At 32.6% G+C, this 27721-nt stretch overlaps 2 protein-coding genes across 3 annotated transcripts; one reads left to right on the forward strand and one right to left on the reverse strand.

The window, feature by feature from the left end:
- Positions 1-13463: 13463 nt before the first annotated feature.
- LOC129894426 (triacylglycerol lipase OBL1-like) lies at positions 13464-17237 on the forward strand (the record flags this gene model as incomplete). The annotated part of the gene is made up of 5 exons (XM_055970128.1): positions 13464-13514; positions 15076-15406; positions 15729-15967; positions 16057-16090; positions 16324-17237. Coding segments are annotated over 5 exons (1569 nt in total), but the record flags the coding sequence as incomplete, so codon positions are not given.
- Positions 17238-18001: 764 nt separating this feature from the next.
- On the reverse strand, positions 18002-26023 carry LOC129872274 (uncharacterized protein C630.12). 2 transcript variants are annotated; one of them, XM_055947236.1, is made up of 13 exons: positions 25698-26023; positions 24772-24831; positions 24490-24668; positions 24061-24196; positions 21987-22083; positions 21285-21344; positions 21099-21199; positions 20703-20737; positions 20548-20605; positions 20346-20420; positions 20119-20276; positions 19762-20028; positions 18002-18510 (listed from the first exon to the last, which is right to left on the reverse strand). In XM_055947236.1, exons 1-13 carry the CDS (start codon positions 25818-25820, stop codon positions 18270-18272), a joined length of 1590 nt encoding a protein of 529 aa, XP_055803211.1. In that variant the 5' UTR covers positions 25821-26023; the 3' UTR covers positions 18002-18269. The 2 variants fall into 2 exon arrangements, with proteins under 2 accessions (XP_055803211.1, XP_055803293.1); XM_055947318.1 differs by having other exon boundaries at positions 24772-24874; positions 25698-25787.
- Positions 26024-27721: the final 1698 nt, after the last annotated feature.

Below are 27721 nucleotides of genomic sequence, written 5' to 3' on the forward strand. Positions count from 1 at the left end.
TTCCTTCATGTATATCTTTAAAGAAAATCTCAAACGAAGGTTTAAAAAATACATAAATATTATATATTTATATATCGATTTGGTTAAAAAAAAAAAAGATTCTTACTCAATACCAAATAAATCAAGCCTAATTAATTTTCTTTTATCAAGTTGATTTGATGTGACTTTTCGATTTGATTTGTCATCCTTATTTGTACCCCTAATTAAATATTTTGGTTCAATAGCGTCACTTGGCCACTTTTTCATCCATGCAAATTCTTCGCAATTAAGTTTCATGTAGGGGCCTCTCAGTGGGTTTGTGGGGTTTGGAATGGAAATAGAAAGAAAATGTAAAATTTTGGTGATTAAAGTTTAAATCTCAAAAATTAAGTGAACTTTAGAGAAAAAAGTTATCACTTATTCATAATGGATGATAGTGAGAAATTGTAAATATTCAAATAATAATCGAAATATGATTCAGTTTAACTTTGATTGATTCTTTATTCCCAAAAAAAAAAAACGAACAAAATAAAAACAACTAACACCTAGCGTGAGGTTAAGTGGTCGTTTAGTAAAATAACATCTCCTTCCTCTTTTCCCTCCCTCGTGAGGTGATAAAAATACTTCCATAATATGATCAAGTTTTGAATACACTTCTTTATATTTTAAAACCAAATATACTTCTGTACTATGTCACGATCCAAACACGGGTGTGATGGTACTCATCTCAATCCATCGAGACAAGCCAACCTAATACCCAACGGAAAATAGATGCGGAAGAAAAGAAAAATAAATCAAAATTTAACTTAACCGAAAATACGTAAAACAAACTCAAACTCCCCCAAGATTGGTTTTCATGTGTACAAGTCATTAATACATTACCGAAGTACGAAAGAAAAATACAGTCACAATGTCTTTGTCTCTAGAATAGGACTAAAACATATTAAAAGAGTAAGAGATGTCCGCTAGATGGATGTAACAACTACCTCAACATTCGAGATGATAGCCTTGGATGTGGTATAAAATACTAGGAGATCAAGCAGGTCCGGGCTCACAACCTACACAAGTGTAGAAGCAAGGAGTGAGTACCAAATAACACGGTACTCAGCAAGTGGATAACTAAAAATAACTAAAACTAAGCAAAGCTCAATAGCTACAAGTACTCATGTAATCCCAACCGAACCTCCTTAACTACAACCTGCATAAAATCAGCCCAACGCTACACTCTACACAATAATAATAATACAGTTCACGAATACTTATCGATAGTCTTATCAAGTGAATCATATCAAGTCAAGTTCAACAAATACAGAGCAATAAGTGGTAAACACGAATTCACAAATATCAACAAAATGTGATGCAATGCAATGAGATGATGCATGTCTGTCCTATCGGTACACATCCACTAAATTATATTCCGGAACCCATGGGGGACATTTCTGTCCATGTTACCTTCCACGGAGCGTGTGGCCCGTCCCCTCAATATACGTATTCTGCCACGGAGCGTGTGGCCCGACCCTTTTTTTTCATAATACCTGCCACGGAGCATGTGGCCCGACCCCTTCGTTTCATATCATTTTCAGTCTCAGCACAGTATGTCAGAACCAATGCAATCAATTCATGTTCATACGATTCACGATAATAACATGACAACAACAATAATTTTTTCTATCTCATATCAACATAGTCATTTCACATGTTCAAAATAAATCCATAATCTCATCATATCAATTCCACCAATACATGTCATTAGATCGTCATTTTATACCCCTCATCTCCATTTTTAAGGTCAATCATACAGTCAATAATCCAGTTCAATTCTCATTACTCTCAGTGCACATAATAAGAAAATACAAGCATCTACAAGCTTAAACTGAGGTTTAGAAATTTACTTGCCTCAAATAATCAAGCAATCACTCCGAGACTTGAGTCTTCCCTTTTCGTTGGGCCTCCAAATCAATGTAATCTAGTCAAATAAATAATCACAATAAGATTTTGAAACTAACAAAACCCATATTACCATATGTCTAGCCTAGACTCAAATCTATATTACATAAATAATTTATTGGAAGCAAATTGCTTGACCATTGTATTTTAAAACATACGATACCAAGAAAATTACACCAATTTATCATCTCTAACCTTGAGCATGTAAATTTCTAGATCCTAGCCTTGATAAATTTAACAAAGAATGGACTATTATTTATTAGAATAAGATTACAATTAAAAGAAAGGATTTGTCATTTCTTTCTTATCTACTCCACTAGTACAAAAGGAATTATTACAATTGAATTAATGATGGAAGTAACATCACAAAATTCTATACTATCCTAACTCTAAACAAACCCAATACTATTGTCCAACATAGTTGATAATCTTTATACTATTGTCCAACATAGTTGATATATATATATATATATATATATATTGTTAACCTTTATTTACCAACCAAATCAACATTATCTATGTTAGAAGCAATGATTACAAAAATTCAAGAAGGAATTATAGTTTCTCAAATTCACAATTTTTTTGTTTTTCATAAACAAAGATCCTTACCTCAATTACCCACGATGCCTCTTCACAATTGTGTGTCCGCCGCAGTGGTTTTTTTTCTTTTTCTTTTGCAACTCAAAATAATGCCAACTCTATTTAACTCTAATGATTCTTATACATGGACCAAGTGGTATAGGGTGTTAAATAAATTATCAATTTAGCCCACCAACTAATTAATTATTTAAAAATCACCCGTCAAGTTAACCAACTAATTAATTATTTAAAAATCACCCGTCAACTAAATAACTGTAATTTTTGAATAGTCCAAAATTCTAAATTTAAATGTACGAAAGAAGTCTTTTATGAAGGAAAGATGACTATTTCTCAAAATGACCTAACGGGTCATTACATAGTAGTATAAAAATCTTATTCTTATACCCCATATCATGAAATATTTTTAATTTGTAATTAAACATGTTAATAATATTATTCTTTAAAACATAAGATTAAAAAAAATTACTTATTTGTTTTTGTGAAATTTTAAAAGAAGATAAATAATTTTGTCGATTTTTTTTATTCACACCCTTGTTTAAAAAAAGAGAATAAATAGTTTTTAAAATACGTATCTTTCAATAGACCTTTGTGGTCGGACCCTTCCCCGGACCCTGCGCATAGCAGGAGCTTAGTGCACTGGGTTGCCTTTTTTATCTTTCAAAATTTGTAATAAGAAATGAACACAAATTACTTATTAAGATATAATGATCATTTTCTTGCACTTTAAACATGTAGATTATTTTTATTTTTATTTAATTCTAATATTTAATTATGTAAGAAATTCTTATTTTTATATTACTAGGTTTATTTATCATTCCGTTTCTTAATTACCTTAAATTTACTTAATTAGATGAAGTTTTATTTGGGTAGGATTTTCGTTGTATAAGAGGTTTAAATATTTTTAGTTATAAAAATTCTAGTCATCTTCTAAGACGAGCTTTCGACTTTGCTTTGGGCTTCTTTTTGCAACTTTTGTCCACTTTTTACATCGTGCTTAGTCAATTTCAAGGTATTTTTACCTACAAAGCATAAAACATCTTTCATAAGCTCTAAATCAGGTAATTGAGTGAAAACAAGGAGTATCAACCTAGAATTTATTCAAAACAATCACAAACATATATGAAATACAGCTAAAAAAGTGTAAATTCACCCAACATCAATCACTTGACTTTATCTTATGAAAATAAAAGTATTTGCATTTTTTGTGTTTTTCCATATAACATATCCATATAACATGATCAAGCTCAATTCCACTGGATTGTGGTCGTGGATATTAACGACTAAAATATGTTATTGTCGAATCACCAATCATAATCTTAAAACATAAGCAAGAAATAAGAGTCTCAAATATAAAATAAATGAAAGATGCGGAAATTCTAAACTATTACATTCTTAGAATTCGAAAATCATCATATTAAGACTCTAAGTAGCAAAAGTCTAAGAATAGCAAAACTAAAATAAATGTATCAGTGTTTAAAAAAAAACCATTTTTCATAAGAAGATTTATGGCTGCCTGAACGAAAATAATTCACCCTTAGATATGAAATTTGACTTCGCTAAATATGGGGTTGTGCGGACGTTTTTTGGATCATAGTCTGCACTCAAAACAATTGCAGGAATAGCATCAATATACACAATATGTAATGATAAGCATCATAGGCTAACTTAGATTAGTAACAAGTATATAAGCACAACACAAGTCAACAAAACACGTAGACAGATTCACTTCACATAGTCAACAAAACTCCACAATCAAGAAAATCATCATCTATACCATACTGGTATGGTAAATGAACACATATTATCTCCTGCATGTCATGACTAGATGGACAAAATTATAGATTTTTTAGCATGTGTGTACAGATGAGTGAGTGACAGATAAGGTCGAAGAGAGACATATGTTATATAATTGTAAGATCAGTGTGAATATATTTTCCAAGATTTTATGTGATTTACTTATACTATGTAGAGTTGTGTGATATTCATTATATTTATTATGGGGACTTATTTGTGCAGTAACTATGACATTGATATGTTGAAAGTGGATATATATATATATATATATATATATATATATATATATATATATATATATATATGTTACACCCGGTAAAATTGCCAAAATACTCCTAGACGAAAGAACGATTGCACAACGCATCATCCTTAACTTTTTAGGTCAATTCGAGGACGGAATATTAATCAGAAAAAAACTTATGTGGGAAAGTGGTCTCGATTGAATTTTGGCCAACCGGGTCAAAAGATAATTTTCAAGGGCAAGATTGCATTTCCAGAAGGGTGCGTGACCAGTCCGTGTCGCGGACTTGCTCCCCCATAGTGCAATTTTTTCAAAATCTGACCAAAAATCAAATTGGCCATAAATCGCACTTCATGAATACGATTTACCCTTTTCTTCATAAAACGCTTTCGTGGAATGCAATTTATGTGTATTTTTTTCGTACGAACCTATTTCTTAGACTTTTAACGCATTCAAGCAAAAGAAACTAAGACTAAGGAGAGGAGAAAAGGCTAGGGTTCAAGGATTTCAAGCCAAAATCTTGTCAGTTTGATTGTTCAATCTTCATCCCAGGTATTAAGGCTAAACTAAAGCATGTACCTTGTTCTTTCATGTGCCCCATGATTGTGATAGGTTGATTTGTGAATGAATTGAGTCCTATGATTGTGTTTCAAGAGAATTTCCTCAAATTTAATATATTTTAGATAATATTGCGTAATTAATGTTTTCTGCGAACTTTTTTCTTGAACAAATGATTTTTAAACTTATTACTTCATAAATCCTAAGAGTATTATGACTTATATTGGATGTATATACCTAAGGATTAAGGCTAGAGCCTTGAACTTGTAAACGTATGATTGTGAGTGAGATGTGAGTATGATGATAGTCTTGATAAAACTTGATAGTCCTCTATATCTTCATAATTGAACCCAACTGAATGGTCTCAACTAAATGTTGTCACAAATGATTGTCCCAACTACTCTTAAATGATTGGGAATGATTGGAAGATTGATTGGTTGAAAGGATTAATTAGATAGAACTAATGAACTAATAAGAGTCCATATAAGACTTGTTGATTGGTTGAATGAAATTGATTGTCTTATGAGCATTGAGTCTTAAGAGGAGTATCGAGCACCGAATTAGATAAGAGTAAGTAATAACTCAAACCCAATAACTACGTAGCCAACGTAGGAGAGGATTGAACTGTTAAAGTTGGATGTTTCCCTTTATTTTAAGGTCCTGAAAAGATAGGACTTGATTGATTGATTAGATCCTTGATTAGATGATTTGTCATTACTCTAGAAAAGTATCGGACAATTGTGGCAACAACAATGGGCTTGTTGTACTGTCACTGGCTCATAAGTGATTGTTGTCGGATAAGAGAAACTTCATATAGATTTTGATAATACTCTGATTTGATTTGATTGGATCGGATTGGATTGAATTGGATTATATATAATTGGTCTCTGTCTAAACCTTACTCTTGCTTTAAACTTATGATATCCTGATTGAGTTCCTTACTCGTGATTGAGTTACTTGAATGTTATTCTACCTTATGCATGTTTTATTATGTCATATTACATACTCATACATTCCACGTACTGACGTTCATGTGGACTTACATTGTTTAATGATGTAAAAACAGATTTAAGAGATCATCAACAGGCGCACCGTTGAAGATTTGTTTACACTTAGCTTATTGGTGAGTCCTCCCCTACATTCGGAGGATACCACTTTGTTATTCTTGTGTTGAGTTTAGTCTTTTCATTCTGATTTGAGGTAGCCATGAACCTGTCATTGGCACCACTTAGATAGTAGTGATAGAGAATTCATAGACTAGATAGAGATAGGTTAATAGAGTATTTTTATTTCTTGAATTGTTCTTGTCAGACTATTCTCATTACATAGATTGAAGTTTGATTTGTTGGCCTATGACCTTTCTTTCTTGAGTTAGATTGTTGATTGGAATTACCCACATAATTATCTTTTTATTTTAAGGCTTCCACTGATTGAATAAACGAATGGATGTGTGATCAGGACAAGTGGTTCGCTTGGGATCCAGTAATGGTTTTGAGTGCCGGCCACATCTAAAATACCCTCCCGGAGTGTGACAATATATAAAAGCAAATCACATAAAATCGTGAAAAATATATTCATATTGATCCTACACCTATATAACATCTGCCTCTCTTCGGTCTCATCTGTCACTCACTCATCTGCACACACATGCTAAAAGGTCTTTAATCTTGGCCATCTAGTCATGACATGAAGGGGATCATATGTGTCCATGTACCGTACTAGTGTGGTATTCAATCCATAAATTTTACCGACATAGTATTCAATTCAACACACAAAATCTCTCGTTTGGAAGTTCACATCAGACTTGAACCACTGTTTATTAGTGCAATATATGTATTCTTCTCATCTCATTATATCTCAGTATGCTCTGTTCACAGTTTTCTCTCAAGAAAACACAATAAGCACAGTATAAATCACAAGTCCACATCATAAACATAAATCATAACAAACAACTTCAATACTTCACAGTTTATTCATTCAAGCATCATGATCCCAACAAATATCTACCATAAGGTATATTAGAAGACCAATCAACATGCTTTCTAAACTCACATCACATATAAAGGACTAATCAAAATCTAACTCCAAGAAAATCATAACCTACCTCAATCGTAGAATTTGGATCAAGCAAGCTAGATCGGGGGAGCCTTTCCTTTTCTCGAACTCACGGAATGCTCAAAGTCTAAGAACAAACAAACATAAAAGTATTTAATCATCTACTCTTCAAACAATGGCTTGAGCATTCAAACCCGTCTAATTTTGTGCCTTATCAATTATTTATCCAAAGATTATTTCATTATACAAAAGATTTTCATGATCACACAAATTCAATTCATATATGTACTCCATTAACCCCTCTTGAGCAATTTAAATGCTCCAATATATCATCTTTGTAGGGTTCTAAATTTTCAGCCATCATAAGCAATAAATAAATCCTCACTTCTATCCTAAGAAGTAAAAATAACTTACTAAGAATCAAAATACATGCAAACACCTCAACCCATAAGTTTTTCAAATAAATTCATGAGTTTTAGGGTTCTAACCCATAATTTCTTATAAAGATTACTCCCTTTGATTCTAGGATAAGATCAAATTAATAGATGAAATGATTGACGAAGAGACTTACCTCGAAGAGGAAAATACACCTAAACCTTGGAAAAATCACCTCTAAAATTCTCTAGTTCGAATATTTTAAGTTATGGAGAAAGACTTGTAGAAACTGATTTAAAATGTACATTTTGTCCCGTGTCGTTTATCGCATCGGTCACCACCTTCGCTGCAGTGGACCCACAGTGTCGATGAAAAGTATCGCTATGGTGAGCCCTATCACCTAAGCCAACTTTCGCTACGACAAGCCAAAATTCGCTACGATCGACTGCTACAATGGTCTCTTTGCAACGAAAATCTCCCACCGCTGCATTGAAGACCCTGTTAATTAGTAACTTGGCAAATTCTGAAATAAACCCCATTTTGCAACAGAAATTTCAATCATAAGATATCATGACATGAAATGGCCGCGACAACCACCACAAACACATTCCCCACAGAGGTCTAAATCACTAGCTCACCTCTTAATGGAAATCAACACAATAGAACAATGTAGAGCATCAAATTAAATCAGGAGATATCAGTTATAAAGTCTCCTCATCTTGAACTCTTAATAGCTCATTTCATTATGTAGTCATTAACAAGGTACCATAACCCGAACTATCCATAACGACTGAATAAGTTATTATAATATTACATCTTTGAGTTAGTGTGGATTTCCACATAAAACTTATGTGTGCCTTGTCATGCTCTTCCAACACTAAGTTAGGCTATAGTCAATTTGCAAAAACACTCGGTAACCATGTTCATTGTAACAATTTCAGTATACAAGTAAATTGTCGTTAAAATTTAATCTAAGCTGCTCATTCTGCTTTACCGAGAAAGGGAGCAGTGAAAAAGGGATGACTATCATACGGAAATGAGTGCCAAAACTTATGAGGACCTAATTGTTCCCCTTTTTATATTGTGTAACTTGCTTAAATAATCAACGGATAGGCTCAATATAAAAAATGTTAAGATACTTTTTATCAAGAAATTCTTCATTCACGTCTATATATAGTTGTTGGATTATAAAATTACAAAAAACGTATTCAATGTAATTTTACGAATGAAATTATTGAATTCCCTCATGCTTAATTGTGCTGAATATAATCAACACTACCTTTTGGACCATCTAATGGATCTCTTAGGACTTAAATCTTGCACATTCATGAAACTCAGAGTTAGAGGTGTTGATTATGTTAAAATCAATTCTTCTTTTCTCCAATTACCTAAAGAGAGAGAAAAAGAACTTAAGGGTCATTCGATAGAGTGTATTGGTAAAATTAATGCATGCATTAATTAAGTGTATTAGTAGTACCTTATTTGATATACTTTTTCATGTTATGTATAACTAATACTTGCATTAGTTATACACTTTATTGTGTATTAAGATGTGTATTACTATCACCATGGATTTCTAGGTATTAGCAATGCAAGGGGATTTAATGCATGCATTAACATGATTAAAGACCCAATTACCTCTCAAAATCTTTTTTACATCTTTTTCACCATAATTGTTAAGGATATTTTTATAAATAAATATTTTTATGCAATGCATGCTATTTTTAATACACTAAATCAAACAATGCATAAAAAATATTTTATTTATAATTAATACAAATATAACTAATACAAATATTACTAATACACTCCATTTAATATTATTTTGATACACTCTACCAGTGGCGGACCCAGGAATTTTATGAAGGGGGTTCAAAAAAAATTAAACACACTAATCAGAAAAAAATGTGCTTATTCGGATTCAAACCCGCAAGCTTGAGACAAGCTAAGGCAAAATATTGAACCCCATTTGCCACTGAGCTAGTCCTTTGGCTTATGCTCAGGGGATTCAATGTTAAATATATACACATAAATTAAAATTTTTATCTTATATATACAGTATAATTTTTTAACGAAGGGGGTTCGAAACCCCCTGAACTTGCCTTGGGTCCGCCCCTGCACTCTACCAAACAAATCCAGAAGAGAAAAGATGGCTTAACAGAATTTATGGGCTAGGACTAAATATCCAAAAATGATTCAACAGAATTAATTCTTTCCTTTTGTCATTCTATCTAATCTGCTCATCTAATTTCACTTCCCAATGTATGACTACACCAACACAAATAGAGAAATCAATTCACGTTATTTCCTGCTTTGTAACGTAACACAATCCCAAAGCGTGTGATCTTGAATTTTTATTGCTGCTTACTAAAATTCTTAAAAAATGATCTTAACTTGAAAAAATTTGCGGGAAAGAATTTATGTTGCTCATCAGGTATAAATTTTAATATTTATTTAAAAGATAAAATTTGTGGTCAATTATGTTGAATATGTTCACTGTCTTAAAATATTTGTTATGAACGTCTTCCTTATGGACAATAATTAGAACTTATGTTTGATGGACAATATACATAAGTTCTAACTTAAACCTATAAGATAAAACTTCTAGTCACTTAAGCAACTCACTATCTTAAAATGTCTTGAACATCTGCCTTATTGGCAAAAATTAGAACTTATGTTTGATGAACAACATAATTAAGTTCTTACTTTTACCTATAACACAGATTTCTGGTCAATTGAGCAGGTTTGCTATCTTGAAATGACATGACGTTTGCCTTATGAGCTAAACTTAGAACTTATGTCTAATTGACAACATACCTAAGTTTTAACTTTTGCCTATAAGCAGAACTTTTGGTCAATTGAGCCAATTCACTATCTTAAAATATTTTGAACATCTACCGTACGGGCAAAAGTTAGAATCTGAAGATGAAAGTTATTTTTAAAAAGGATTGTTAACCGAGGCCAAAAAATTAAAACTACCCCTTATGATGGTCATTTTTGTAAGACTTTTCTTATTAGAGACAAAATATCAGATCAATCCATCTTAGCCATTTTTAAACTTGACTTGCTACTAGAAATGGCAAAATCAGCTCATAAAATTATGACACACCCAATCTATTTGGATTTGAACGAATTAATAATCCACATATTTTGTAAATTGAAATTATATTGACATGCTTAGTTCAACCTATTTTTAAAATGGATTAATATGTGATTCAGATTGGCTCATTAGAAATTTTGTCTAAATATTTTTGGCACACATGTTTTCATTGATTTGTTTTATATAATTATAGCATAAGGAAATCTTTTTTATTAGGTCAAACAAATTATAAGAAAATAAACTTTGATTTTAAAACTTAGTAAGAATTGAGCAGGTTGAGTTATGATTCGATTTTAAGCTCATTTCCGCCCAACCCGCTTCAGCGGGTCAATGACCCAATCGTTTGTTAACTCAATCCATTGTGACATTCTTAAATTAAACTTAATCTAATCATTTGACGTCATTAGTTGCTACTCTATCCATTTCAAATTATTCATCATTTTAAAAGTTCAAGATAAAATTAATTATTATTTCTCATTTTATCCTTAGTAATATTATTCTTAAATACTATTTTCTCCTTCTCAAAATAAGTATTACCATAGCTAAAAAATAAAATAAAGGGAAAAAACTCAAATATGCCATCAAATTTTGAGAAAAGGCTCATTTATGTCATGAGTTAAAAGTTTGATTCATCTATGTCATTGCCGTTTGAGAAAAGACTCATCTATGCCATTATTTTTTAACTCTGATTTTGCAAAATCACCCACACTACTTTTAACACTTTTCTATTGGAGTTTTGAAACAAAATGTACTCTTTTTGCTTCTTCTTCTTCTTCTTCTTCAAGAACACCAAGAATACATGAACAACACCAAGAACTTTAAATTTTCAACTTATTCAATTTTTTACGAAATCACCTAAATTTCAATAGTAGCATCGCACCAAGCTAGATATCAAAATTCAATATCTTTTAAGCTCGAATTCAACCTAACCCAACAAGACACACTTAAAATTTCTTCAAAGTTTTAACCTCTTTTAATGATAGAATTTTTTCCACAACTCCAAATCACTTGGAATTTTGAACATACACATAGTGAACTTTAACATATTATTTTTTGAGTTTATGTTCAAAATTTCAAATAATTTGGAGTTGTGGTGAAAATTCCACCATTAAAGGAGGTTAAAGTTTTGAAACTTTGAAGAAATTTTAAGTGTCTTGTTGGGTTAGGTTGAATTCGAGCTCAAACTATATTGGATTTTGATATCTATCGGAGGGATGCTACTATTGAAATTTGAGGTGATTTCGTAAAAAAATCAAGAAGTTGGAAATTTGGAGTTCTTGGTGTTCTTCATGTGTTTTTGGTCTTCTTGAAGAAGAGGAAGCAAAAAGAGTAGATTTGATTCAAAACTCCAATAGAAAAGTGATAAAAATTATTTGAGTGATTTTGCAAAATTGGAGTTAAAAAATAATGTCATATATGAGTATTTTTTCAAACGTCAATGACATAGATGAACCAAACTTTTAACGGATGATATAAATAAGTCTTTTCTCAAATTTTGATAGCATATTTGAGTCTTTTCCCTAAAATAAATTATCCCGCAATAAGTGTCATGTTAGAAGTTCAAGATAAAATAGTATGTTTTTATGATTATACTCTTCTACTCGATATTTTTAATATTATTCATTTTTCAAGAGACATTTATTAATTATGGGTAGTTTAGTAGACTCACATTGCTTTTGTTGATTTTGTTAGTGGATGTGATTTTTACTAAGATAATACATATATCTCAATAGAATAAATATTTAATAACGAAATATTATATGTTGAGATATAAATAAATATATAATGTTCAAAAATCCATTCTAATTAGTGCTTTTTTAAAAGCGTATAACAAACACGATAAATAATTTGAAAAAGAGAAAATAAATAAAAACCGTTAGCCCAAATCCCAAAATATTCCTTTCCGATAAACATATGGTCCACATGTATCAGTGCCGTTTGTATGTCCTATAGGGTTTCTCAATGCTAAGTTCTTTGTGAGGACCATTGCCAAATGACGCAAACAAATCAAAATTATGGATACTCGTTAAAAGCGAATTTAAGATTTAAATTATAAAATATATTATTTATGGAGATTGCTGAGTTCGATTCAGGATAATCTACTATATTATTTAAATTTTAGAATACTATATTCTTAAATTTATTGCAAAGTTCGAATTACAAGACAATACCTCTAATATTTATTTGAAGAAAAAAAAACTAACGTTCAAAATATATAACTTATACTACACCTAGCTACTTCACCTTTTACTACGATATAAATTCTTCCCTTGATTACTTGAGAATTATCAACACATTAATATTTAATTTAAATATATTTTGTAGGCTTTTGTAAATTGTAAGTAGACTTCCTTGAAATTAGTGTATTTAGCTTATATCATCCTTTGCAATGTGGTTTTCAGGGTTGATAAATAATTACTACAACAACAATATATTTAGTACGTATAATTATATAAAAAAAGTTGAAGAATAGTAAAATATACAAAACTTTTTACTATATTTTTATGGAGTAGAAGATAAAAAGGATTTTTTAAAAATTTTAATTAAAAAATAAAATAAAATAAATCTTTTTACCTTCTATTCCGCAGATAGAAGTAAAATCTGCAAGTATTAAACTATTAAATCAGTACATATTTAACTGATTAACTAATTAATAATTACATATTCGCTAATCGCTAGTCTAATAAAAAAAAGGCAAATAAACTATATAATGGATGGAAAAGTAATTGTATCTAAACTATCTATATAGCCTAGTAATTTCATGAGCTATAGGTGATTTGGCTAATGTCTCGTTAAAATTTGTTACCAATTTATTTTTATTTTTATATATATATAGAAAAATTCATAGCGCAGGAACAAGTTTTCATGTTCTTCCTGCGTTATGCATTTTTAAGAAAATAATTTGGGTAACAAATTTTAACAGGGACGTAGATTTTTTTGATTTCCATTGGCGATTAGGATCCAGGTCACTTATAGTGCATGAAATTATAGCGTTATATGTGGTTTATAAGATAAAATACTTTTCTGTCGAGTAACATTTCATTTGACTTTTTTTTGTCTTGTCATTTAGATTTCAAACTCTATTGAAAAGTAGGAGATAATTAATATGGAAAGTTATTTTGTGAAACTTGTTTTCCATTGTTTTATTAGGAAAACCAATTTGGTCATTTAAGGAATTTGTTTTTTTATGGTAGGATCAAATAATTATCATCATGTCAAAAGTTATAACTAATAATAAGGGTGCATCTTTATTTCTTAATTAAGTCTACCAAGCAAATGTCTTGTCATAGACAGAATCGATGTTGACAAACCCAACAATCCCCCTCTCATCATCTGCCTCATGCAACATGTTGCTTTTGGGAATTGAATTCATGACTTTGCTTTTGATACCACTTATTAGGATTAAACACTTAGCATTATTGTTAAAAGCTATAGCTGGTAACAAGGGCACAAGTAGAGGTGTGCATTGGTCGGTTCGGTTCGATTTTATGTATTATCGATTTCGATTTTTAAATGCGCTAAATCAATAACCAAACTAATAAGATATTTTTATTGGTTTTCGGTTTAGCGATTTTGGTCCTTAACAGTTCGATTTTTGATTTAACTAATAAAAAAATGTTCATAAAATAATTATATGTCTTTTCCAACAATTTGACGCGACAAGACAATAACGTAAATTTACGGAATGCTCATAAAATAGATTCAGTAGTAATGAACATGAAAAAAACTGTACAAGTGCAACACAAATAAAAGAACTAGGACAATAATGTGGATTGAAGGTTAAAGGGCAGATGTAGTAATCAATTAAAGTAGTAAATTAAATATGCCTTAATGGATTCTCGATTTACCCAATGATCCGATATTATAAAGTCAATATCAAATCAATAACTCGATAAATATTTTTTGTTATACACCCTTAGGTACAAGTTTATTTCTTAACCAAATCCACCAAGTAAGCACCATGATCGATCATGACTCCGATCTGATCCACCTTCACCTTCATGGACCTTGCCATAAACAAGATATTGACATTACCCAACATCTTAAATTAAAAAAAAAACAAATTTTTTAACAAAACGAACATGAAAAAGTTGCAAAATATTCCGTAACTAGGCATACTAAACACACCCATGCCTAGAACTTCATAAGAGGACCCCAATCAATTTAAAAATCACTTTTAAAAAAGATAATATTCCGAGAAAGTATCGTATAGTGTTTTGATGACCCTTACCTTATTGACGTCATCTTCTATATTTATTATTGCCTTCATTGTAGAATACAATACTTTTACTACACGGTACGTGACTAGTGACTTATCAATTTCCCCCAATTATTAGTGCTATAAATTCACATTTTGTCATCCTAACAACAAATGCATTTATTAAAATTATCAACTTAACTAATTCTACGTACGTACACTTTCGACATGGCGACAAATAACGTAACGTTCTTGATTGTGAAACCGGAAAATGGAGGAATATGGGACCTCGTATGCCTCCTCCTTGGAGGCGTACGAGGAGAGATGAATGCTAAGTTTCTCGAATATTCTTATGCTGACGGAGATGGTGGTGGTGGTGGTGGCGGTGGAGAAGAAGTGGATGATCATATATGGGTGATATTTGTGTCCATTGTAGTGAGGAAAATACTGAAGGTGTTTAAGAAACCAATGGAATGGAGTGGCAACTTCTTTGAGTTTTTCATCAACCTCTTCTCTCTTAATGACAACTTTTTTGGCTTACTCCACAATATCTTGCATGGTAATACTACTACTACTACTAACATACTTCCTAGCTCTTCTGTTTCATTTTACGTGACGATAATTGACTGAACATAAAATTTTGAAATTTTTGATTTATTTTAAATCAGCGGCAGAGTTAGTAGCTTGCATGTGGGTTCGGTCGAACTCAATAGATTTTGTTTACATAGTGTATTTCTGTTAATAAATTTATTAAATAAGAATCCAGCTATTATCACTTAAAATAGATATTGTACATTCAGAACCCATAAAGTTGATATCCTAGTTTCACCTCCGTTTTAAATTAGTTATCTGATTATAAACAAAATGTTTCAAGTAAACAGGAAAGCTGGTGATACCACAGAGAGGCACTGAAACTTTCATAAGTATTATTGGCCATATAGATGGGAGAATTAACTTATTATACGACACTGAAATATTAACCAAGGAAATCTCTGGACTTGATAAAAATGTACAACTGGGAATGGGACATATAGCTCTTATGGACTTATGTATCATGTCTTCAAAGTTGGCCTATGAGAACGAAAACGTCATTAAGGACGTTGTTAATCATCACTGGAAGGTATATATATTATACTTCAGCTTCGTCTTTATTACTAGTATTTTCTTGATCATTTGTTAGAAGTAACCTTTTTATCTATTCCAAAACAGATGCATTTTGTGGATTTTTACAACTGCTGGAATGGTGAGAAACTCAACTTATGCCCTAGATATATAGTTTGTACGTAATATATAGAGGTCCTAAATTGAACAGACACATCATGACTATTCTGAAGGGAATTGCTTGTATTTTCCCCTGTTTGTATACATGCAATATCTCTTTAAGGAAAGTCGATTCATTTATGCCTCAAAGCCAATTCTGCATTTTCTGATAGTATGAATATCGTCTTTCTTGAAAATCTGTGTTTGTTGGAACAGATTACCAGAAAGAGAGTTCGACTCAAGTTTTCATACTAAGCGATAAACCAAAAGATGCAAACTTGATTTTGATCAGCTTCAGGGGTACAGAGCCATTTGATGCTGATGATTGGATAACTGATTTCGACTACTCTTGGTATGAGATTCCTAAATTAGGAAAAGTACATATGGGATTTCTAGAGGCGTTAGGATTAGGAAACAGAGAAAACGTTTCCACGTTTCATGAACAACTCTTCGTTGTTGATGTAACTATTGCTCATCCACAGAGGAGGACAGCTTACTACACTGTTAGAAGCAAACTCAAAAGTATGCTAAAGGAGCACGAGAATGCAAGGTTTGTCGTTACAGGACATAGCTTAGGAGGAGCGTTGGCTATACTATTTCCAACGATGCTAGTTATACATGAGGAAACAGATGTCATGAAAAGATTATTAGGTGTATACACATATGGGCAACCTAGGATTGGGAATAGGCAGTTAAGGAGGTTCATGGAAGAACATTTGGAACATCCAGTGCCTAAGTACTTCAGAGTTGTTTATAGCAATGATCTTGTTCCGAGGTTACCTTATGATGATAAAACATTCCTGTATAAGCATTTTGGTATTTGTATGTACTACAGCAGCTTATACGTTGAGCAGGAAGTACACGAAGAACCAAACAGGAACTTTTTTGGTCTACGATTCGTGTTACCAGTATATCTGAATGCTGGTTGGGAGTTTATCAGAAGCTTCATTATGTGTTACATATATGGACCTGAGTATAAAGAGAGTTGGGAATCAGTACTTTTTCGGATGATGGGGCTGTTTCTTCCGGGAATTTCTGCTCACAGCCCGGTTAATTATGTTAACTCTGTAAGACTTGGAAGGGAGAAGAATGTTGATCAGGATTTCATCCTTTTGGAAAGGCTAGATTGACATGCCTTGATAAAGTGATTTACGCCTCAAAAAATAAATTTGTTAGAGCTTTTCGTGTCTTGAATAAAGTTTACGGATCAAATTTAGGTGTTGTAATTGCAAAAGTTGTTGCAACTATTAGTCTATTATGGTTGTTGTTGTTGGATGTATGTAGATTGGAATTGTCTTGTGAACCTATTGAATAAATGTTGTTTCAGTGATTACTTGTAACTAGATTTGTTTGATAATGAAAATGAATTGTATCAGTTGGATCTTTTATTGTACAAAATCTTCAGCTGGAAACAAAAAGTAATGAGCAATATGCTAAATGGTTTGTATCCATTTATCAGCATTCCCTTTTGGATGTTTTAACAGTTATTGATGTTCTCTGTCTACGCGTATAAAGATATGACACATGCACCTCACTCAATCTAAAAAGTTAGCTTATATATAAAGGGAGGTTTGCCTAAGTGCATATAAGCAAACCACTAGTCCATTTCCTAATTAATGTGAGACTCTGAAACGGTAAGACAAACAAAAAAGAAAAATAAGACAAACAAATTGAAACGGTAAGAATACACCTTATCACAAATCGTAAAAAGACACTGAAACTAATATTGTATAGTTTGGTGATTCATTAGTTAAAGTTGATGAGCAACTAGTGACAACTTTAAACTAATATAAACAACACTAGTTGAGGTGCAAATGTTAATCCTTCTTATCCAAAGCCACTTTGTAATCAACACTCTGAAGAAAAATAAATCAAAGGAGAGAAAAAAAAAACAAGTTTGTATACCAAGTATCATTATGTTAAGTAAAAGAAACTACAAATCTTCTGTTCATATCCTCAATGGTAGTAACTACTTGGTCAAGTACTGGATATGTTAAAACAACAACAATAACAATTACAACAACAGAGCAACTGAATACCGCGAGCATGTGAAAGAAGGGATAGTTTCTAACGCCTGCTTATATTTACGCCTCGTCTCTATTTGTCTTAATTGGGAAGTACCTAACCTAAGCCAGACATCACTGGCATATTTGAATAGTACATCATTTATCAATCCAATCTTTGAAAAGAAGCATCATATATAGAGGGATGTTAAAAGCTGCAACGATAGAAATTATACTCAATGTCCTCACCAATCTCCTAATTACCATCTTTGTCTTTGATTTGTTTGTCCGAGGCAGTGCTTTTACTGCGGCATCTGATCCTATATGTAAAGTCACATCAGAGGGATTTGAGGCATCCGTTTCTTGTTTTCTGGCAACTGATCGCATGACGGCATTGCCCCTGCATTCGAGAAAAAGGCAGCTATGTAACTTGAGCATCAAATAGTCTAAAATACAAGGAGGCTCCAATAGATTACAGAAGAATGAGAAACATTGAACTGGAGTGATGATAGCATGGATAGCTTGCTTATCTTGAACAAATCAACACGGAATCAAATTTTCTATAGAAAAAGAAAAAGAAAATATTGAAGGACGAGTACCTAAATCGCTCGGACTCGAGTGTGGGTGTCCGATAAGAGTGCGAATCTAGAGGTCGGATCCTTCGTGATCTAAATTTTAAGATTCCGTGGTACAAAATCCAGTATGGATACTGGTGCGAGGATTTAGCTAAAAATAATTCAGATATCTAAAAACAAAGTTATAAAAATATGCCAAAGTTATGGTTGGACTATTTGGAAGGAAAGGAATGCAAGATTTTATTAGAGCAAGTTTGAATCTATAATTATTATTAAGTATATATGCATCTCCTTTACTTTTTTTTGGTGTAACATGGTTGTTGCAAATGACGCAGAGGCCATGATGGACTTCAAGAGTTCATTGCACATTCAGTAGTGATGTTGACTGGTGAAAATATCTTTTAATGCAAATATCTTTTAACGATAAAAAAAGCATATGCCTAAATTATGATTCATCCTAGCTTTTGTTTTTTGTTTCAAAAATCACTGCATGTGTCTTGAATTTCTCTATCGATTTTGGTCAAAGTATCCAAAATGGATTGACCAGAACTGTTACGGATCCCACACCCACGTCCTGTCGACAGGGGTGAAGCACCGAAAGCCGAGCAACTTAGACTACTACATGCCAAATTGAAGTGTGAGATACTTCACCACTGACAGTAGACTTAGAGCTTGTTAGGGTAGGCTTATTTTAATTACTTTTTAAGTTAAAATAGCTTTTAAGCTCTTTTATGGTGTTTGGGTAAATGAAAAAAAGTGCTTTTGAACACTCATTTTAAGGCAAAACAGCTTTAAAAAAGCTGAAAATGAAAAGCTGGGATTTCCAACTTAAAAAAAAGTAGCTTAAAAAAAGTTTATCCAAACAGGCTCTTAGACACAAACTTTTAGAGGTCATGGGACTTGCTGTAATGCACGACTGGATCCTGCAATTCTCAAAGTGCATTGCTACCCAACAAGATTATGGTGTTCATAATCTAGGAGGCAACTTCGAGAAACACATAAGCATGCTCAAGTAAATAGAAATAATTACTCGCTGCAGTTCACGCAATGACTAGTTCTCTCTGACGGGGACATACCGTTCTACTGAAGCGCTCTCGCTTGAGCATGTAGAAGACACTTTAAAGGATTTCTTTATGAGGTGCATCGATCCTTCTGCGTCCCAGATCTCCTCATATTCATATATCTCATCTTCGCTTTTCAGTTTTTTCCCATCTCCCGAAAAGCTAGAACTAATTAGACTTCTTACATTGCTCAGAAATCCACCAAGATAGTGCAGAAAGAGCACCCCATTCGTGGGCCAAAGGACGGCAAAAAGAAGGGTCATGACAAACAGCAAAAGATACCTGACACATCCACAAACAAACTTTCTGATTACAAGAAACACGGTTTATTAAGATAAGTGTTTTCATTTTCATCTTAATATACTGAATTACCATATATAAATGTAAGTCTGCACAGGGAGAAAGCACACTTTGGTGGAAATTGCATTCTCTGGCTTTGATCCGTCCAGTAAGACAAGATTACTTGCAGATAATAGCATGTAAGATGGAAACAAATTTCCCTGCTGCCAGCTTATAGTCCCTAGAGTATGCTGCATAACACTATCAATCAAACACCATCCAATCAATACAAACTTTTTCAGTTGAACAAGGTGTGATACCTCTTTTACGGAACCATATTTGGACTTGTGGATCACTGTACACTGATCATGGTCATGCCCAGAGAGAATAAGTGCCTGCACAAACTCGAAATAATGCAACCCAAAAGACATTCATTTCAATTAGTATTGTGTAAAGATTTCTTCCCTTTATATTTGCTACTTTGTTTTGGATATGCATCATAAAATGGAAGGAAATACTTACAGGTTTGATCGAGTCAAGCAGGTCATTTGTTCCGTTTTCAGTAATATAGTTTTGATATCTGTGAATGGAATTGTGACCAAGTCTGACATAAACATCCATGTGTACAGACACGGTAAATCCAAACTAAGCCACTAAAGCTGAGAGTAAGAGCTTACAATATTTCATTATCCTGAGCAGCACGGTTGATTCTCTGAAATAAATAATGAAATATGTAATTTTTCATTATAAACTCTTTCTCTCGGGATTCTACATGACACCAAAGATATGTTTATCAAAAAAAGAATTATGACAGACCTATTAATTAACCATATTACAAGAAAAATGTGATTTTTCTCCTCACAATAGCAACAAACAAAATGAAGAAGAATTTTTAAAGATCGTTTAGGTTCTCCAAGACTCTCAATCCTTATTGTTTAGGTTCTCAAAAATCACTTGTTCTTTTACTAGAGAGGAATAGTACAACGGTGACTTTCAGAGGAGGGAATCCTTCCTCTATAAAATAGAAAAAGCTAAAACAACTTTGACAAGTTTAAGAAAAAGTTAAACATTACCTGATTAATAATTGATGATGAGCGGTATGGACCGCACGCAGTTTGATCTGGTCGATACAATGGAATATGAGTCAATAGGACCCTTGGATTTGAAGATGAATCTGCATAAGACAGAATAAAATGATCTGAGCATCTTACACTTAAGTCAAATCACAGCATACATGGATAGTGATTGGCAGAACATACGCTTAGAGACATTTTTGACAAAATCCCATGTGGCAGAGGTTACATCGTTTTGGGGATGCCCTGCAGACAAGAGATTTTGCTGTGAGTCACTACAAAATAACAACACCATGAATTGAACCAGCTCATTAGCAATGAAATAATACTTATATAATCTATTCAGATCGTCGAAGAGTAGTCACATGGTCATGTGTCATACAGAGAACTATACATTAATAGTTAGATGCTTATTTAGGTGATAGCAAAAACTACATTATATTAAAAGCAAATTATCGAAACCCCAGGTCATGGATATCGCATCTGTTTGGTATCAGAAGTTACACTCAAGAAAATAAATTTTGCACCAGCACTCTGAGAAAAGGTCCATGGAACCCCCCCAATTACTGCCAGAACTAATGTGAAGATGAAGACATAAAATTGGCACGGCATTCTGAAACAGCAACTATTAAATAAATTAGCATTTTTAGACACTACATGTACATAAAAAGGTATAAATGAATTGGGGAGATTGAAATAAGAGAGAGAAAAAGACCAGGCAAATATATTCTTGAACAGTTATTCAAAAAATGGATATTGACACTTATGACACTGAAACGAGAAAAGTTAATTTTATCTCTAAGCAATAACTGTTGAAGTCCCCAAACTTTTTTATATTAATAGAAACAACAAAAAGAGCTCCAAGTAAAGAGTACATTGTGATGTTACCATCTAAGGTTAGTGCATCGATGGCGATGAAATCTACTTTCCCAGCCGTAAATTGATAGTACCTTGCACCAAATGCTTTCTCATAGCGTTTGATAACCTGCATCATTGTGTGCACCGATAAGATTGGAAATAGAATAGGAATAAACCAGAATGTTCTGCTTCACAGACCAGGCATGAGCAATGAAGGCACTAAGAGCCTGCTTGGGTTGGCTTAAAAGTTGGTCAAATCAGCTTTTAATTTATTTTTTAGCTTTTGAAAGTGTTTGGCAAATCAAAAAAGTGTTAAAAATAAGTTAGATCTACAAAAAGGTAAAAGTTGCCCGCCCCCCCACCCCTACTTTTTTCTTTTTAACTTAAAAGTCATTTTCTTTAAGCCAATCCAAAAACAGTTCTAAATCTGTATGTTAAAGTTTCCAGTATAGAGATTCCCATCAGGCTAGTAACATGACAAAATAGCTAGCCAAATGCAAGCATGATTTTGTCTCATAGCTGAAAACATTGAACTCTTGTAGCAAACAGTAACTTGGTTTTATAGAGACATTTGGTGCTCATTGAAACAAGTACTGATGCCAGATAAATTGAAGCATATATGGGTTTCTTTAAGTATCTACTTTACCATCAACTACAAAACTAGATGACCTAATCTGAAAACTCTTCATGTTATGGATAATAAATTAGTTAACTTACTTAAAAGGTGTTTGGCCATGGGATTTGGGACCCCTATTTCAAGTTTTGATTTGAAATTGTTTAAGAAACTTGCACAAAATTTCAACTTCAATTTCAAATGTCAAATTCTCCACAAAAAAAAAAGTAGATTTCAAATTCCAAAATTTTTAAATGTCAAACTTGAACCATAAGTTTATATTTTGTAAGGAAAGACCCATCATTTTAAATTTTGTAAAAAAAGACTTATGCTCGTGAATTTTGGGAAAGTTTTGATAGTTTTTACAAATAGTGGGGTTTCATGTTTATGAGAAAAAATACAACTTAAAAGAATCTTAATTGCATGTCCAAACAAAATTTCAACTTCAAATCAATCTAACTTTAAATCAATGAGTGATCTGAAATCATGTCCAAACGGACCTTAGTTCTTAGATGATCATGACTCCAAAATTAAGTTCTATCATCCAACTCAATGAACAATAGTTGAGTTATCATAGTTATTAAACTTTTTTCTGCCTCTCAATGTGAAAACCTGGTACTCATCGGAACTCTTGGTTGTAGAAAATTTGGTACATCAAATTTCCTTTACAATTATGAGTTATGACCAACAAGATAACTTGCTACAGTTAATCATGGACACTATTCCAGCAATTTTCCAGTATCTGGGACACTAGAAAGACAAAGCTCGGGACTAAACTTTCAACCAAAAGTTTCCTAATGTGATAATTGAACTCGCGCAAGCCGCAACTCACCAAAAACTATTTCTTCAATACTTATTGTGCAAACTTGGGAGCTCAAAGACGATCAGATACCGTCCTAGTCTCAACCATAAACGATGCCAACCAAGGATCGGCGAATGTTGCATTTAGGATTCCACCGACACCTTATGAGAAATCAAAGTTTTTGAGTTCCAGGGTAGTATGGTCGCAAGGCTGAAATTTAAAAGAATTGACGGAAGGGCTCCACTAGGAGTGGAGCCTGCGGCTTATTTTGACACAAGAGGGGGGAAACTTATCAGGTCCAGACATAGTAAGGATTGACAAGATGAGAACTCTTTCTTGATTCTATGGGTGGTGGTGCATGGTTGTTCTTAGTTGGTGGAGTGATCTGTCGGGTTAATTCCGTTAGTGAACAAGACCTCAGCCTGCTAACTAGCTATGTGGAGGTATCCCTTCGTGGCGAGCTTCTTAGAGGGACTACGGCCTTCTAGGCCGCGGAACTTTGAGACCATCCACTAAATAATAGGTTTGTTTCATGCAATGTTTTAGAAGGAGATTTAATCTTCATCTTTCCAGAGGCTTATGAGTAATTTGATGAAGATGAAATATGAACAAGTCAAAAAGCATATTAAAATTTAAATTTGGTATCAGTCAAATAATATGTTCCAATTCTATCTGAATAATTAACACACCTCTGGCATATGCGAGTGAAAAGCTGCATACCCTATATCATGGTTTCCAGCAAGGTAGTACAGCTTTATGTTTGTAGTTTGCTCAAGCATGTCAATGTCAAATATATGCTTAAACCGGCTCCAGGATTCCTGCCATCTATCAAATTAAATAAATCGAAGTCCAAAGCAAAAGAATAGCTAGAAAACATTCAGATATTTCATTCATAAAAATCACTAAATTACATTATACCAGGAATTAACTCATAGGAATGTGCCTTAAATTAGTCCAAAAAGTAGAATTTTCGAATGAGAAAAACAGGGAATTATATGGGAAGCTACTCTTGTTAATCAGAGCTAGGTTTCAATCTTCATCCACAAAGTAGTTTAACTTTTTATAAGAAGAGTAAAATTTTCAGATAGAACATTAAGCATACACAACTTAGTACTTACTCTTCATCGGATAGAAAAGGTCCACCGTCGAAATAATCACCTAGGAACAGAATTACATCTGGTTTGGAAGGTAAAATAGATGATAAGAATGCCCTGCGCATGTACAAATCTGTATAGAACTGAGCAGCTTCAAGTGCAAAGGATTTCAGGGAAAGACGAAGAGAGGTTCTATCCATGAGCTGTCAAAATATAATTTGTTATGAATACGAAATCAAAATGGCAAAGTACAGAAAAATATAAAGATAAGCACAGTAAAGCCCCCATAATTTTCAGAAGCAATACCTGAGGATCAGTCAGAACAGCAATTTTCACATAGTCATGCTGATGATCTACTCCATCTGTCTGAAATCAAGGACAACAAAGGTTTATACGCCTGAGTATCTTGCTGCATATTTTAGTACAAGGCAAGTAAGAAAAAAGTTTACCATAGTTTTTGCGCCAGCTCAAAAAAGCTGAATCTTTATGGAGGGGACAAGCCATTAAAATATATACATCTTAGTATCGAGATAATTAAGAAGTATACTCCATGAAGGGAAACTTACCGGAAAATTTTGCCTTATGTAGCTACCAAATTATTGCTCAAAAATTAACCAAATAAATTTCCTCACTAAAGTATCTAGCATACAAAATTTACCACTTACACGTGTAATTATAAGTAAACTTTCTCATAAGATTTCTTTTATTTTTTTTTAATTTTCTAAACAAGCCAGCCTCTTGATAAAATCTGAATCAATCAGGAGCCTTTGACAGGCTTGTGATTCTCAATGAGTAAACAAGAACTATAACACAAATTCACTGCTCCAATTAGCATAAAAAGTGGTAGGACAAGTACAACTTCTTGATGTTTTTCAACTTTCTAAATTTTATGGCCAAACATGATTTCCGGAATTCAACTCAGGAAAATATTCATGAGCAAACGGCAACTAATTCACAGATTCAATTGGGAGGATAAACTTCTTCTCTGTTGGTCAACAGGGAGCTGAATATTCCCTGATCTGGAGTTAAGCTGCTTAAGATTTGGGATCCCAATTCCCACAAAAGACTTACAAATGAGAAATCATTCACAGTAACTAAAGCTCAATAAAAAAAAGATCATTTCTTTAACATCACACAACCCCTCAAAATCCCAGCTCACTTGCAGCTGAACACTGTCAAATAAGGGAAAAATGATTCTTGAATTGCTACTTCATCAAAGTTTAGAGCTTTACCTTGGAAGAAGGAGGATGAGGCCAAGAACAGGAGAGAAAGGGGATCCAAAATGAGAACATCTCTCCATAGAGAAGAGTCAATGCCCAAATTAGGCTTAAGCAAACTGCTAACTTCAACATCATCAATTACTGCTCCTTCTCTACTTCCATTTTCTTGTAGATCCCAAAGCAAAGCTTACAAAGCTGAACAAGTTGTTTCAACACTTGGTATGAGTTTTTTAGACTTTTAGTAATAGGTAGCTGGGGCCTCTTTAGTTTCCTGTTAATGGTGATTCCTTCTTCTTCTTTTTTTCTTTTTTTAATTCATGTTTTCTTGTTTGGACAATGTCAAGTTAGATTATTATTAGTATACTACTCCCCCATCCCATTTTATATGAATATAATTTGGCTTGACATAAAATTTAAAAATAAAAAATATGTATATTTTTAAAATTTGTGGTTTAAAATAAGTGATAAATGTTTGTGACTTTGTATGATTATAAATTATTTCATTAAGAATAAAATAAATATTTTAAAGTTAAATTGTTACTTAATATATAAATATGACATTTTTTTTTGAAATTGATAAAAAAGGGTAGTGAGTCATATAAAGTATAAACTGAGACAAAGAGAGTGGCTCAAATGCGCAACAATAATAGATCCAGTGAAATCCCATAAATGAGATTTAGAAATGATAAAATATATATAAATCTTATTACTATTTAATGAAGATAAAAAGGCTATTTCTGAAAGAAGCTTGGTTCACTTCTGACCAAGGAGCAATTTCAGAAATTATGTAAAGCACTACATTTAACTAGTTGTCTTATATAATAGTAGTAAGTAATTTTTATTATGTGATGTAATAAAAAAGTTTTTTTCATAGCAGTAATAATTAATATGTTATGATTTACTTCCTTAAAGTGTGTGGGGTGGGCGGGCGGTGGGGGATTAAGAACATACTTGGATTGACTTTTAGATTTTGATTTATAAGTCAAAGACTTAGTGATTCTAATTTATGATTTTGAATTATTAAGAACATACTTGGATTGACTTTTAGATTTTGATTTATAAGTCTAAGACTTAGTGATTCTAATTTATGATTTTGAATTATTTTTATTATTTAAATTTAAAATTAAGTGTTTATAAGTATTTTTTTTAAATTTATTTAAATACTCCAAAGTGCTTACTTAAAATAATCGAATCCAAACGGACTCTAAATAGCTTTAAAATATCACAAATAATTGTCTTTTTCTTATATTGTAAGAAGATATTAATATAAGCATCTCGTATTTTTAAATATCACGATCCAAAATGGGCCATGAGTGGAATCCATACTTAACCTCATAGGTGGGAGAACCAACGATACAACCCCAACTTATAAAACACGATAATAATGCGAAAGCTTAAACCTTATTAAAGTAAGAAATAACAAAAGCCACTAAAATCTATTACATAACGTTCCCCAAAATCTGAAAGTCATCACATTAAGGACATCTAAATTCTAAAACTAAGTCTGGAAATGTCAAACACCAGAATAAATAAATAACAAAATATGTCCGAAAACTAAGGACACCATGCCATAATTGAGAGAATCCATCACGAGCTAGAGGGATAGCTCACCCTGCAATTCGATGAACTGAAGACTGACTAGAGCTGAGGTCGAGTCGAAGTCGGTGGAACATTCGCTGCACTTCACGAAATAAAACAAGAAAAGATACAAGTAGGGGTCAGTACAGGATAACATGTACTGAGTAGGTATCATCGGCCGACTCAAAATAGAAATCAATATACAATAAGTAATAGCGGAAAATCAACAACAACACTTAACAGGTGGCAACCAATGAACAGTTACATAACCAGTCAACAATATCAAGATCACACATAAGGACTCAAGCCTCCACATCACACTCTTTTGGAAAATGAGTTATTGGAGATTGGGTAACATTAAGTCATTTTAAGTTGTTTTCTTTTAATATTATCGTGTCAGAACGTGACACCCGATCCAAATATACCGTGTCGGAATGTGACACCCGATTCAAATATAA

The sequence above is a fragment of the Solanum dulcamara genome, chromosome 1 (genome assembly GCF_947179165.1).
Source record: "Solanum dulcamara chromosome 1, daSolDulc1.2, whole genome shotgun sequence".
Classification (NCBI taxonomy): Eukaryota; Viridiplantae; Streptophyta; class Magnoliopsida; order Solanales; family Solanaceae; genus Solanum; species Solanum dulcamara.